The following is a 16,302-nucleotide window of genomic DNA, read 5'->3' on the forward strand; positions in this document are numbered from 1 at the left end:
TCCTATTGTGAACCATTTCCTAATTATCATCTGTTCAATCTTTGCAGGTATCACCGAGCAAGTCGCCGTGTGGTTTGGGGGTACATAGCTGTCAGCTTGCATTCAGGAGATAGTGGGTTTGAATCCCACAGCCCTGAAGATAGTTTCTCATTTTCACACCAGACAAATGCTGGTGATGTACTTTAATTAAGGCCACGGCAGCTTCTTTCCCCCTCCTAACCCTTTCCTATCCTATCGTTACCATAAGAGCTCTGTGTGTCGGTGCGACATAAAGCAAAATTCTAAAACTAAAAAGAAATTTGCAGGTATCACCAACTGAATAATGTGGTGACGACTGAAGAACGTGTGGAGATCATCCTCGTGTAGAAATCCAAGCTCACATGTGGTGGATGCAGAGTTTAATGCATTCCACCCCAATGGGAAGCTCTCTTGGAATTAGTTTGTCTACACCATTGTGAGAAAAGGGCTGGAAATGCCACTGGTGATAATGGAATCCAAGCCACAGACACATGCATCGGCTGGGATTCAAAGCAAGGCTACTTTTGCAAGAAGTTACTGTAGTTAGAATGTCACTTGGCAATTATGCCCAGTTTGTAAGAGTATACATAGATAATGAGAATGGCAAGAAATGGCTGTTAATATAACATATGAAGCAACTACTTAATACAACTAACCCTAACCTTCTCTTTTCTAATATAATTCATTTTTTGTGTTAATTGTAGCAATTAAATACATTATTAACAACTATTGAACATTGGGGTCTACAAGGTAATGAAGAATAAATTGCAGTACATGTTATTAAACTGATTTAAAAACACTTGTTATATCTGAACAGAGGAGCAGTTGTAAATCTACAATAGAGTTGGAGTATGAAACTTCAAAAATTAACAGGTTTATCAGCTTGTTTGCAATTTCCAGAATAATTATCATGTTGAGAATAAAATGAATTACAGAGGACTGGAAGAAGAACAGAGAGGTCTTTTAAATGAAGTTCCTCTTTTTAAATCGTTGAAAAATCTAGAGCGCCTTGGTGGTGTAGTGGTTAGTGTGATTAGCTGCCACCCCTGGAGGCCCCAGTTAAATCCCCGGCTCAGCCACAATATTTGAAAAGTGATATGAGGGCTGGAACAGAATCCACTCAGCCTCAGGAGGTCAACTGAGCAGAGATGGGGTTTGATTCCCACCTCAGCCATCCTCAAAGTGGTCTTCCATGGTTTCCCCACTTCTCCTCCAGGCAAATGCTGGGATTGTACCTAACTTGAGGCCATGGGCACTTCCTTTCCTCTTCCTTTCAATCTTCCCATCCTTCCCACAAGGGCCCTGTTCAGCACAGCAAGTGAGGCCGATGGGGGAAGGTACTGGCCCCCTTCCTCCTCCTCCCCAGTTGTACCCCCCGACCCAAAGTCTCACACTCCAGGACACTGGCCTTGAGGTGGTAGAGGTAGGATCCTTCACGGAGTCTGAGGAAAAAAAAAACATCCCTTGTCAGTAAATGGATTAAGAAAGAAAGAAAAGGAAGTCTAACTGATGTCTGTTGTATTCTGACTCTAAACGATGTACATTATCAGTACTCTCCCATGAACCATGTAGGTTTTATTATTATCATTATCATAATGAGGAGTAGAAAAAGAGCACATAACAAGAGTTGCACAAAATTTTCCCAAACAGTTCCTCTTTCATATTTGTTTTAACAGTAAGATACTTACCTGAGAAAAATTATGGTGGTGTCTTTTGTCATAATAGAAAGCTCTCATTCCCTTAATTACTGATCACAGTAACCACCTATTTGTATTTTTGACAGATTTCTCTTCAAAGAGTTCTGCAAATCCCACATACAGTTGGAATTATTACCTTCATGATAACTTACTCAAATAATGTTTTCCCCGTCTCCCAGATTGATCCTGAATCATCACAATCCTTTGGAGCCTCAGTTATGTTTTCAGTTTTATTCATCTCCTTCAGAGCAGAAGCCAGGACATAGCTGAAATAAACAACCAAGTTTTATGTATTAAAGCACAGAGGAATATAATAAGCAACTAATATAAGTAACAGAGAGAAACAAACAGGTAAAAAAAAAGAGTCACGTATAGAAAGATTGGAACTTTGATAGGAACATGTTTAACCCATTCGCACCATTTGATGAGCTGTGGTAGTGTTTTTTTTTTTTAATTTTTTTTTTTTTTATGTGTGTGCATGAATCAAAAATCGAGCTCAGTTTGCAATGATGCAATGTCTATCTTCATATATCAGATTCCCTTTGCAATATAAGTTCTCACAATACACATTCTACGGAACTGGAGGCATATGCTGTTGGTATACAATGCTGTCTGTATTTCTGTGTGTGACATTGGGACTGTTCAACAAGAAATTTATTTTCATCAGTATTCAGTAGAACTGTCATTGCGGTTGACAACAAGAGTTTGAAAGCACTTTTAGACAGTGTTTTAGGTGGCAGTTGTGGCAGTAATGACATTCTGGAAAATGAATCAAGAGTTTATAGGTAGTGATAGCAACAGTGAAAGTTACCAGCCATTACCACAAACTACTAAAAGCTTTATCTATGCCAATGACCTTGCAGTTACTACTCAAACTGATACCTTTGATGAAGCAGAGATCTCTTTAACTGCTGCATTAGAAGAGCTAGGTACCTATTATGAGAAAAATCAACTCAAACCAAATCCAGCTAAGACTCAAATTTGTGCGTTCCATCTGTGGCATGCACAGGCCTCTCAGAAACTCAAAGTACTATGGAAGGGGAACTTACTGGAACACTGCTTTACACCAAAGTACCTGGGAGTTATGCTGGATCACACATTAACATATAAGAAACATTGCCAAAACCTGAAACAAAAGATAGCTGCTAGAAACAACATTCTATGAAAGTTATCAGGAACAAGTTGGGGAACACAACCACAAACAATTAGAACATCAGCTCTAGCTCTATGCTATTCTGCAGGAGAATATGCCTCCCCGGTTTGGTACAGGTCAGCTCATACAAAGCAGGTCGACATCGCTTTAAATGAAAGCTGCAGGATCATTACTGGATGTTTGAAACCTACACCCATTGAGAAGGTCCAACTTTTAGCTGGTATTGCTCCCGGTGAGATTCGTAGGGAGGTAGCAGCTAACAAAGAAAGGCTCCAGTCATCTTCTTCAGAAGCACATCCTCTCTATGGATACCAACCAGCCACACAGAGGCTAAAATCTAGAAAAAGTTTTCTCCGCACATCAGTTAACCTTGGGGGAAAAGCAGAGAATGCTAGAGTCACAATGTGGAAAGAAAGAATCCACCACCTATCCAACTGGATAGAGCTGAAGGAAAGTCTTCCATGTGGTCACCAGGAGAAGTCGAAAGTATGGAAAGCCCTTAACAGACTCCGTACAGAAGTCGGCAGAACAAAAGTAAATTTGCGGAAGTGGGGCTTCTCAAGTGATTCATCACTTTGTGATTGCGGAGAGCAGCAGACGATCCAACATTTATGTCAGTGTGTTTTATGTCCTTCAATGTGCACTATGAAAGACTTGATTGCAGCCTCCCCAACGCTATTGACGTCGCCCAATACTGGGCAAGCATCATCTAGCTCTCGAATATTGTTGCTCTATCTGTGATTGTATAATAGACTTGTATATTTGTATAGCAGGAATGTAGATATCTTGTTGCTTTTTGTTAAATATCTGTAAGTAAAATTGATACTTCTGACACGAATAAAGAAGAAGACCAAAGAGAGTGAAAGTGCTGCGCCAGGTCCTTTCAAACGTGCATAGCCGGTGACACAAAAGAACCTTAGTGAATAAAGACATTAATCCTGATATATACTGTATATCTGTTTCGTGGATACAGCAATGTTTCAGAAATACGAAAAATTTAGAATCCACCCACCGTCCAAACTTGCGATGATTTTAGAACACAGAACCATACAATTGAAGAGAACTCCCTAGTTTCAACCACAAGCCAAGATTGTGAAAACTTTATTTCATATTTCTAGAATGGAACTTTGATATAACTTCTCAGCTAGATGACTTCTTGTAATCAAGAATGTGAATTTTAATCTTCAAGTTTTTACACAGAAGTCAATTTTTAGCACCCATTTATTAGATAGATAGATATTTATTTCAATAATTAATTCCAACGTGCCAAAGGCTCATACAGAGGAATTGTACAATGAATAATATATTCAATGGTGGATCTACAAACTCTGAATACTTACAATGATATAATCAGGTGACTTAAACAGTAAAAGTAGAGACATCAATACAGAAAGTGTAAAAAATAAAAATAAAATACCATTCTATAGTTCCTTAATTATACTAAGATACTTAAACTACTTAGTACTACAAGTGAGTAACAATGCAACAGGATTGGCAAAGCGGGGCGAGTGTTTGTTTTAAACATTACATATTTATATTTCACCTATGAACTATCTATTCCATAGATTTTCCTTTGCCTTTCGTTTGAAAGTTATTAAAGTAGGGGCAATTTTTACGTCAGCAGGAAGTTTGTTGTATGCTTGAATTGCTGAGAATTTACAACTGTTCTTCCAGTATTTTGAAGAGTGGATGTGATACAAGGCCAAGTCATCTGCATGTCTAGTTTGATACCTGTGGTTGTCTGAATTGGTTATTAAAGTAGTGTTGTGAAATATTATGTTTCTTATTGTACATATTCATGTCTTTGACAAGTCAATTATATGGTTCGTATGGCTGAAGATGTCCTCAATTGAGGTAAATACTAGTACCATAATGTTTTAAGCACTTACATTATTAATAAAAGTGTATTGAATAGGTGGAACCCTTTCTTTTCTCTACTTCAATTTTGATATTACAGTTGTATTTCAGTTGTTCCCAAGAGAGTGTTTTTCTGTTTCTTAATTCTGTAGTTAGTCATAAAAAGTGTTATGGCTCACTCATTTTCAATGGCACAGTGTGTCTTTATGTTTGATTCATGGGTGTTAACTCAGACAGCTCGTGAAGCTCAAAGACTGTTTCAAAAAAAATATTTCCAGCTGTAGATATTCTAAGTCATAACAGTCTATAATCTTTATATAATAAATCTCATGGAACTGGACAGGAAAGTAACAAACCAAAAAAGCAGAGTATTGTTCTCACTGAAGAAAAATTAGATAACACTGGTAATCATTCTCCTAAAAAATCACTTTCTCGTCTTGCACAACAAGTGGGAATTTCATATGGGTCTGTGCAAAAATTTACTAAATTTCTGTATTACATTTAAAGCAGTATAAAAGCTGTGGCACATGCTCTACAACTAGGTGACCCTGTATGTAGGTGCATAGTTTATGAGTGGAGTCTGGAAAATGTACACAGTAATCAAATAGGCCCACATTTAATATTCTTCTTGGATGAGACCTGGTTCTACCACCAGGTTTATGTGTGTACATGAAACAATCATTACTGAAGTGCTCCTCTATTATTATTGTACATGTACAGTTTAGGGGTGGTAGATGAGAAAGGGTAAGCCTCACATATATGGAAGTGCTTCCATCCCCACATCTATGTGTACATAAACTCTACTAAATATTTACATATATGTAGACAATTTTAAATTTACATATTTACACTTCAAACACTGTACTCTTAGAATAATAATTATCTTGATTTATTCTATACATATTAGAGTAAGAAAACCCAGCCATTTATACTCTCACTCATACTCCTATTGGAGCCTCCGTGGCTCAGACAGCAGCACGTCGGTCTCTCACCACTGGTTACCGTGGTTCAAATCCTGGTCACTCCATGTAAGATTTGTGCTGGACAAAGAGGAGGCGCAACAGGTTTTTCTCTGGGTACTCTGGTTTTCCCTGTCAACTTTCATCCCAGCAACACTCTCCATTATCATTTCATAGCATTTATCAGTCATTAATAAATCACCTCGTGAGTGGCGACCCCATTGTAATAATAGCCTATATATGGTTCATTCATTATATCCCTGACCCAGTCAAAGACTGGAAAAGAGGTTGTAGGTTTTCATACTCATTCACAACCACCCCCATACACATAACATTTGCCCACATTCAACTGTACTTGCACCCATCTTTCTTGATATTCTAATTCATACAAGTTATATACATTACATATGGGCTTCTATTTATATATACATTTTCCTTTACTGCACGGAGGAAGTGAGGAAGAGGAAGCAGCTTTACCTCAGATGGTAGAAGATTCCAGATACGAGCAGACCTTGCGTAAAATCCATGTAAATAAGAGGTTATTCTGGCGAGGGGAGGGACAAGAGTAACTCTTTGGCCTCTCTTAACAGAGCGGTAATTAAGCTTCAGGCGGTGGAAAGGGGAGAGGTGTGTGTTGTCTGTCAGGGATTTCTTAAGGAAGGCTATATCTATTTGTTTACAGAACGAGTTCACGGTGGCAATGAGCTGACTGTGTTAAAGGAGTGTGTTTGTTAATTCAACATTCTGCTCGTCACTGGACACCCTCTAGTTTCCTCATATTTTCCGTTGTTGTTGAGTGCCAGGAAGGAAGACCATACGGTAGTATGGGCTGCACCAGGAAAATATAAGCCATTCGTAGGTGTGGCAGTATAAAGACAGCAATGGGAATGGATTGAAATTTCTTACTCTATTGTTTAAAAAATTTTTTTGTTGTATAAGATTTTATTTTGTTTCGACTTCTGGACTTGGAAGAATTGTTTTGACTTTATAAACCTGGACCTATGCAGATCATTCAAAATTAAGTTTTAGAAATTCTTTTTTATGTGTTGTATCAAAATTATAATTTATCTATTTTAATTTTTGTTGTTGTCAAAATTTGTGAAATAGCGTGTACGTACATGTGCAGTTCTGGTAATGCATTTCCTGCTGAGTACATGAACACTTTCCTCGAACATTTATCATTGTGTCAGCAAAAATGAAGACACTTTTATTTGGAGAAAATAAGAGTTAATGTAATTGATGAATGTGAAAGTCGAAGGTAAATTCTAAATTCTCATTAGTTCTCTTTGGTGGTTGCACCAATTCCTGTTTCTGGATCTTACCCCACTCCTTCAGTGGGAGCGAGGTAGGATCTGGGTCTTTGATCATATGATGATCGTAGTGAGCGCTCGTGCTCCTCGTTCGGTCCCCTCGTGGGAAAACCTGGTCTCAGGATAAGCACTGTTTCTACATTTATTTTGGTTTTCAACTTAATTTAAATGTAATAATTCCTTTTCTTACGCAAGAGTTTATCCTTGAGTTTCACGTTCATCACTAAATTTGTCAAAATGACTTAGCTTTTCAACTAAGATCTTGTATCTTTGTTCCGGAGGCAATACCTGTTTTCGTAACTTTGTAACTTATAAAGTAATTATCCCTCAGGTTTGCCTCCCCGTATTTCTGCATCACCTTACATAAGTACTGAAAATCTATGCACATTACCTGAAATGTTTTAGGTAGTGATGCAAGTTTTCTGTACCTCTGTGTTTGGTTTTCTTTCTACATTTGTGTAGATTGGGATTAGCCCTCATTTTAATCATCATGACCATTGAATAGTCTTTCTATGGATTCAAAAACTGTGATTAAATTTCTTATAGTCCTTTGCGCACATCTGCAGGCATGGTTAACACTTAAATTTACCATTGTAAAAATCTTCCTATTTTGAGTTTTTGATTTGTTCCTTTTATTTTGAATTTTTGATTTGTTTCCTTTTAAAATAAATGTGTGTAATCCAAGGGCAATTACCCTCTACGTTTTCCTTCTTCACAGGGTTCCATGCCGCTTTCCACATCCATTGTGTAGTTGTCATGTTTCCTAACCTGTTTGTTTACGTTTTGTGCTGCGATATTTTGTTGGACCTTAAGTTTTCTTTTACTGTGTTTAAAATTTAATTTTTTAATTTGTGTAATCAAGCCAGTCATAGTTACAGTGGCGCTTTACTTCTTCCTTCCAAGAGACATCATCGGACAAAACACAAAAATCGGTGTATGGTGCGTCATCAGTAATGAAAGAATCATAGCACCAATTTTTTTAAGAATGGTTGATTCTGTTAGTTATATGAATACCATACTAACCCCAGTTTTTCAGAGAATTAACTGACAGGGAGCATGATTTTGCATTTTATTTTTATCAGGTCTCTGCCACTGCTCTCACTGCCAATAATTCCATGAGAGAAATTCACACAACATTTCTGCAGAATAGAATTATTAGTAGGGATTTGTGGCCCCCTTGGTTCCCTGATCACTTGAGATTATCTCTGGTATAATTTTAAAATGCTGTGTACAAGACAAACCCACACACAATACTGATCTGGAAATTGCCGGCATTCCTCAACATGAACAATCATTACTGAGTGATAATTAATTTCCTAATGAGGCACCAGAAATGCATGTAGAATAAAGGTGGGCAGTTTCAGTACCACCTTTCATAATCTGGTAAGTAAAGAACTTCTTAAAACTGTTTGTGTTACTATTCTGTGGTTTACCTTCCCGCTACTGACGCTGACCCGCGCATGGCAAATGAGCATGCGCTCACCCATATTAAAAACACTGCGAGATGGAGTGAATCATATCTGACCACCCTATAAAATGTAAACCCCATGTAATTGGTTGTAAAGTTCATAATCTAAAATGTAAAGAAATACTCTCATTCAGGGCAGCTTTCTCAAGAGAAATAATTTTATGTCGATCATTTGATTAAAACGAGAATTGATAGGAGTAAACTAAGATGGTTTGGACATACAAAGAGAATGGAGGAGAAAAGAATACCAAAATAGATGATGGAGATGAAATTCATGTGAAAGAGAGTGAGACCTAGAACAAGGTGAATTGATTCAATAAAGAGGAGTGTAAGAGGAAGTAATCTAGGCTAGGACAAAATGAGGGAGAGAGGAAGGTGGAGAAGTGCCATAAATTCCCCAAGCTGGCCGAAGCTGAATGAGGGGAATACAGAATGAGGATAAGAACTAATCAAAAAGTATAAAAAACATTATTCGTTCAGAACAAAAATCATCACAAATAAAACAAAGTTATTTGTTTTTGTGTACACAATCATACCATATCTGGAGTTCACAAAACTAGTAACTCACATGCTGTCCTGTATATGAGCCTTTTCACTTGTAGCATTAACCAGTTTTAGTCCCAGCGTACCAACAGGGACATTGCTGGCTTCCAAAGCTTGCTCTGTTACGATCCAAACAAATCCTTTCTCAAGCATGTTTTGTTGTTCAGCATCACGGAAAATTACCATGGAGTCAGTCTTACTGCAACAGAAGATCAAAAGGACAATTTATGTAACTTCTGTATCATGTTTATCTTCAAATACATTATACGGGAAAACAACACAGTACTGAAATTAAAAACATGCTCAGAACATCAAGATATGTCATTATAACATGCAAGGCAACGGATCTGTGTCAGTACAGCACGTGTTCAAAACCTGCACCCTCATGTCTCATGCATTGTTCATAACAGTAACACAGTTTGCTGCAAGTTCACAAAAGGCTATCTTCTCTCGTAATTTTCCCATGCTATAAGAATCTGTTCCTTAGTCAATAATAATAATAATAATAATAATAATAATAATAATAATAATAATAATAATAATAATAATAATAATAATAATAATAATAATAATAATAATAATAATAATAATAATAATAATAATAATAATCGTCATCATCATCATCATCATCATCATCTTATTTATTTTACAACACACTAACTATTTTTACAGTTTTCAGAGATCCGGAGGTGCCAGAATTTTGTCCCGCAGGAGTTATTTTACATACTGGTAAATCTACCAACACAAGGCTGACGTATTTGAGCACCTTAAAATACTACTGGACTGAGCCAGGATCAAACCTACCAAGTTGGGGTCAGAAGGACAGCGCCTCAACTGTCAGAGCCACTCAGCCCAGCAATTTTTCAGTCAGTTGAGCTACCTAGGATCCTTCAAAATGTACTTTACACATACATACATTCATTTTATCTGATAGCTTGTGTTGAAGCTTTTTTAAAAATTAAGGAACATATGGAGATAAACACCTGAGATGGAAGTAAATAATATCACAGAATGGCCACTGCAAAACATATACTATTTGTTTGGTCCATCATATCTGTGTGTTCCCTATACTATGTAGTATGTAAAGTATTCTCAATTATGTTAAAACACTTGATTGTTTACAAATTGTTGTTAAGTCTTCAGCCTGAAGGCTGATGAGAACACCAAGTGTTTCACCATCAACAGTCAGAGAAGGCACTGGCATCTCTGAAGAGTTATTTTGAGAAACAAGGGATAATTTCCCATTATTGAACGTATCATTTCACTAAAAAAAGGAATGAGTGCACTCTTGATAACAGTTTTAGCCAAGTTGCAATAAGAGATTTACACAAAAACCTTTCAGCAGTGTCAGAGAATATAGGTATGTACAAGGGGTTTCAGAAAAACACGGTATAATTGCAAGGGTGGATTCCTCACATAGAGAAGGGAAAAAGTGTATATAAACATGTCCTGAAATGTGTATTTTCTGAGATCTCACCTAGCATATAGAAGGTAGACTCGGGATAAGGCACTCTTCATCTCCAACAACTTCTCAGTAAAAGTTTCCAGCCCAGGCTCAAATTCAATGACAAGTTCAACCTAGAAAAAAGAAACAAACATTAAAAGACAAAGCACGTCATTTCCATATTTTATTTTTAAATGAAGATATAACATTTCCCCATGAATAAACATGAAGAAATATCATTTATGGAAAGCATAACATGCATGTGTGTATGTATTGTGCCCTTTTACACTTGCTATTACTGTGATATCAGCCATCAAGTCACGAATCACATATCTAGACATCCAACGTTTGAAATAAGCGGCATTTCAGCCAATAGGTGTAGTTATGAGCAGTCAGCTAACCACACAAGCTTTGAATACCCATAAAGGTCATTGAGACACTTCAACCTTAGAAGTGATAAACATCGCAAAAATGCGATGTTATTCACCCTTTTTCTAGTGATAGCATTGCAGTACTGCACTGTGCGACAAAATGCACTCATTGTCAGGAATTGATCAAAATCATTTAAAATCAATTGAATATGAATTACATTACATAGTTCTCAATAACAGACCTTACAAGCTTCGTACCTACTGCAATTTTGGTTCTGTAGGGGCTATTCTGAGCGCTGATTGTAAAACAAAAATGAGGCATTGTTTTCATTTCATAATTCTGGGTTGCCATGCTTTACGGGTGAGGTCTAGTTGAGGTTGCTAGTTATTTGTATTAAATATATTGTTGTATTATGTTATTTTCTAGTAAATGATGGATATTTGTGATTATGACGAGGTTAGGGATCTAAAATAACTGATGATGAAACCGAGGATGAAAACGAGGGAAATAATGAAGATCCAGAAACTAAGCCTGAACATCGAAACCTGATAAGAGTATATTCACCTGAACCCGAGCTTGACGTTACAGAAGAATTTCATGTACAGAGAGATCAATGAATTTTGACTGTGGACATGTGGAACATTTTGTTTTGTCAGGGCCACAGATTAAAATTTTTCCAAAATTTGTGTATATATATCTAATCAGGATATACTTTTGCACATTTTGTGTACTTTGAAATTTCAGTACTGTTATTTTTTCGGTGGTTTCCTGGCATTAAATATAGAAAAATGATTTCTCCTTTTTTTCCACTTTTCATGTTTTGTTTTGCTCAGTGAAACATGACCGAAAAACTATTTTTGTCAAATAAGTACAATGCTGCTGATTTCCTGAGTTAAATGGTATGAAATATGTAATGATTATGTTTGTTTTTCATGTGTTAATTGTTTTTTTTTCCACTACATGACTGTAATATAGAAGGCAAAAATACCTATCATTTCTAGGGTTAAGATCAAATTGTACTGTATGAGAACTTTATCAAGAAATAAGACAAGTGTGATGGTTTATAGAATAGTAAGTGACAGCAGAAATAACTAATGTGTTAATATAAATTCACACTGATTGATCAGGAGTAATAATGGCAACACATGTAAAAAGTATCACTCTACTACAAAGTATAAACTAGTGCTGCAAGAACCACTAAATATAATTCTTATGATGCATTCTTCATGTAATAACAGTGTAGTGAAGTGAACATTATAAGGCCCAAACTGATCATTGTTAATAAACCGTAGATACATTTTCATTTATTCATAGCAGCAAGACAGGCCAGTAAGTTTCCCATGGCAGAAATCTGTTAAGCTGGCCCCACAGGAATGTAGAAGCCTGCCCTTCTGATGAAGCTGGAAAGCAGAAATGAACTCAGCAGGGACTGCAAAGAAATGGATGTAGAAGAACTGGTACTGATAAGGAAAGAATCAGTCTATTTGAAGATGGCAGTGTATGAAAATGTGGAGAGTGTCCTTGTCCCTTTTGTGTTTTCTTTCCCTTCCTCTCTCTTTCCACACTGTCCTGTCATTGTGTTTTTCCTATTATGTGTTCCTATCAATGTTCCTACCCTTCTCTCTCTATATATATCTTAATCCAGAACTAGCTGTCCAGTTAAAGAACTGATAGTTGCTGTAATCTGGATCTGCAGCACTGGGAAAGAACTAAACAAATGTCTCAATCAGTACTGTTATTGAAAGTTGCGGTCTGGATTTGGAATAACGAAATAAACAACGAATTTGTGTCACATACAGCGCACTGAGTTCTCTCACTTCCCAAAACAACTGTTGGCCAGCCAGATAGCCTACAGATGTTACAGTACCCCATGGTCAATGAGACAACAGCCTCAGCCAGAAAACTTCTCGGTTGGTCTCATGGGAGAGTGAACTCTATTCTATTCCTTAACCCATTGGCTTACTTTGACGAGTGCCACTCACGTGTATTTATTCGGGCCCTCAGATACTTCAATGAGTGGAACTCTCCAAGTCTTCTGTCAATAATTTTTTGCTTTTAAATGGTTTAAACTACTACTAAAAGGTGGGAGGAGTATACTGAAACCTATACTCACAGCCTTCTTCATAAATAATTATTTTGTTTCAAATTGCTTCCATGCATGCTCACTAGTCTTCATACTGATGGGCGACAAAGCCTTCCCACTAGCAGTATGGGTACTAAATTTGCTAATTTTCTGAGGGATCTAAACCAAATCAAAACTGCCTCTTCGATTGTTGTAGTGATATACTGTAGGCCTATTGTAAATGTAGTACTTCAGTAGTTTGTAATTTCTGAAGCAGACTCTTTAGTTTCGACTCATTTAATTTATAGCTGTTAGGTTCTTCAGTCTGCCAAAACTAATTTTTAGTAATACATATATAAACTACCTGAAGGAAGGGGAGTTAGGGATTGGAATAACTTACTAAGGGAGATGTTCAATAAATTTCCAATTACTTTGAAATCATTTCGGAAAAGGCTAGGAAAGCAACAGATAGGGAATCTGCCACCTGGGCGACTGCCCTAAATGCAGATCAGTATTGATTGATTGAAGAAAACATACGGTAACAGTATTATACTTGAAAATGAAACAACTTAATTAAAATCTATTTTAATTAAATTGTTTCTTTTTTTCAGTAAAATCTACTTTAATTAAATTGTTTCTTTTTTCCAGTATAATGCTGTTACAAGTCCGCTTGTGTGGTGTAGTGGTTAATGTGATTAGCTGCCACCCCCGGAGGCCCGGGTTCAACTCCAGGCTCTGCCCAAAAATTTGAAAAAGTGGTAGAGGGCTGGTACAGGGTCCACTCAGACTCGGGAGGTCAAGTGAGTAGAGGGGGGTTCAGTTCCCATCTCAGCCATCCTCAAAATGGTTTTCTGTGGCTTCCCACTTCTCCTCCAGGCAAATACAAGGATGGTACCTAACTTAAGGTCACGGCCGCTTCCTTCCCTATTGCTTGTCTATCCCTTACGATCTTCCCATCTCTCCCACAAGACCCCTGTTCAGCATAGCCTGGCTGCAGTAATGGTCCTCCTACCCAGTTTTATCCAACCCAAAGTCTCATGCTCTGGGACACTGCCCTTGAGGCGGTAGAGGTGGGATCCCTTGCTGAGTTCCAGCACAAAACCAACCCTGGAGGGTAAACGGATTAAGAAAGAAAGAAAATACTGTTACCATATGTTTTCATGTTCAGATAGTTTATAAACTTATTACTCAAAATTAGCTTTGGCGGACTTAAGAGCCTAACAGTTATAAAGTGATTTAGTAGGTTGTTTACTGATGACCACGGTCTTTGATTTTGCAGTGATAATGGATGAGTGTGTCAATGTGGTTCGGAGCATTCCATTTATTTGTTAGATTGGTGTAAGTAAAGAAGTTCAGAAGTTTGATATTCCGAATGTAAAACTGAATGAAGTGTATTTGATGAGATACTGAGTGACAACTTTTTCACTATAATTAAAGTTATCTACTGCAACAAATTTTGAACAATATTAATTCTGCCAATTTATAATATAGGTATTAACTGAACTTTCCTTAAAAAAGTATTTTTGGCATATTTATCCTTAAAAAATTAAAACCCTTAAAATTTAAATCCTTGGACAAATCAGACTGAACCTGTTGGTGGTAGAGACTTTTGTTTCTACCGGGCGAGTTGGCCGTGCGCGTAGAGGCGCGCGGCTGTGAGCTTGCATCCAGGAGATAGTAGGTTCGAATCCCACTATCGGCAGCCCTGAAGATGGTTTTCCGTGGTTTCCCATTTTCACACCAGGCAAATGCTGGGGCTGTACCTTAATTAAGGCCACGGCCGCTTCCTTCCAACTCCTAGGCCTTTCCTATCCCATCGTCGCCATAAGACCTATCTGTGTCAGTGCGACGTAAAGCCCCTAGCAAAAAAAAAAAAAAAAAAAAAAAAAGACTTTTGTTTCTAGGAGAAATACAACTAATGGTTAACCCGCGAGGGGTTGCATCGTTGTATTATTAAGAAAAAATGTGTTCATGAAACAAAATACCCGTTTTTCTTGCAAAACACATTATATTATCAATAAAAAATGTAGCCATGAAACAAGATACCCAGGGTCGCATCAAAAAAGTTACATGATGGGTTGCGCATGGTCAATTTGACTGGGGAATATAAAATATCAGTTTTTGAAGCAAAATACATTATGTTATTAAGGAAAAATATGTTCATGAAATAAAATACCCATTTTGGTAGCAAAACACATTACAGTATATTATTAATGAAAAATATATCCATGAAACAAGATACCCGGGGTCGCATAAAAAAGTTACATGATGGGTCGCGCACAGTCAGTTTCACCAGTGAGTATAAAATACCAGTTTTTGAAGCAAAAATGCATTGTATTACTAAGGAAAAATATGTTCATGAAACAAAATACCCATTTTTGTTGCAACACATTATATTATTAATGAAAAATATATATCCGTGGAAAAAAAAGGACTGGGTAATAAGACAATGCCAGGAGTCGTGCATGGTGGAAATGACCAAGCTTATAGATAAAGCTCTCTGCTGACTGACTGGTGATGGAAGTTGGAACAGTGAACACCAACACGTGCAGAGGACGAGTCCATTGAAAGGTACAGAAGGGGAGGAAATATTATACCATGAAATGATTAAGAAAGAATGAAAAATGGATGCGCCCGGTCAAAAAGATGGTGATGTGACCCCTCACAGGTTAACAATACTAAGATAAAAATCATGATGCTGATGCTTGTCATTTTAAGGGGCCTAACATCGAAGGTCATCGGCCCCTAAGATAAAAATCATAACATATATTTTCTACAGGTACATTTTTCTAAAGCTGAGGATTTGAGGACCTTGATGTTACAGGAACAAGAACAAAATTTGTGACTTACCTGAACTTTAATCTCCACATCATCCTCTAGACTTTGTGAAGTCGTCTGGAATCGTCCCAGAAGTGCTCGACCATCTGTGTCTGAACTGTGTATGAAGATGACCTTCCTGTATTTGAGATGTTTGAGCAGCTCAACCCATACATCAGCTTGATGAGAGTATGGAGGAACTGTTCTCAGAAAGGAAACGTGAATGTTCTGAAACAAAGCAGGATTGAGAAGATTTAACAATGGACAAGCCTGATTTTAAATTTAAGTTGTTACTGCAAAGAACATTTCTTGTCCAAAGGAGTGCAGCTCAGGATTTCTCTTTCCTCATTTTTATTTCTGTAGTCATGTCCCAGTTGTTCTGAACATTGTAGTTAAGGTATGTTATTTTATTTACTATCTCCAGCAGACTACCATTTGCTGTTGTCTGTGGTAACTCAGTGGGATGCTTCTGATGACCATGATCTTTGTTTTATGCAGTGTTTAGACTGAAGCTGTATTAACATTTCTAGCAAAGAAAAAAGTACTGTAACAAACTTTAGGTAAGATATTGGCCTTGTACCGTATAATCTCAAATACCACCT

General features: G+C 37.2%; 1 protein-coding gene across 1 annotated transcript in view; it reads right to left on the reverse strand.

The window, feature by feature from the left end:
- Nmdar1 (NMDA receptor 1) overlaps positions 1-16,302 on the reverse strand; it is a 98,786-nt gene that overhangs the window by 59,684 nt on the left and 22,800 nt on the right. The window contains exons 5-8 of the mRNA XM_068226863.1: positions 15,734-15,928; positions 10,483-10,583; positions 9,031-9,204; positions 1,868-1,981 (exon numbers count right to left, since the gene is read on the reverse strand). Of these exons, the coding sequence (XP_068082964.1) occupies positions 1,868-1,981; positions 9,031-9,204; positions 10,483-10,583; positions 15,734-15,928 (584 nt within the window). The remainder of the gene's footprint in view (positions 1-1,867; positions 1,982-9,030; positions 9,205-10,482; positions 10,584-15,733; positions 15,929-16,302) is intronic.

This window comes from Anabrus simplex, chromosome 3, assembly GCF_040414725.1.
Source record: "Anabrus simplex isolate iqAnaSimp1 chromosome 3, ASM4041472v1, whole genome shotgun sequence".
Classification (NCBI taxonomy): Eukaryota; Metazoa; Arthropoda; class Insecta; order Orthoptera; family Tettigoniidae; genus Anabrus; species Anabrus simplex.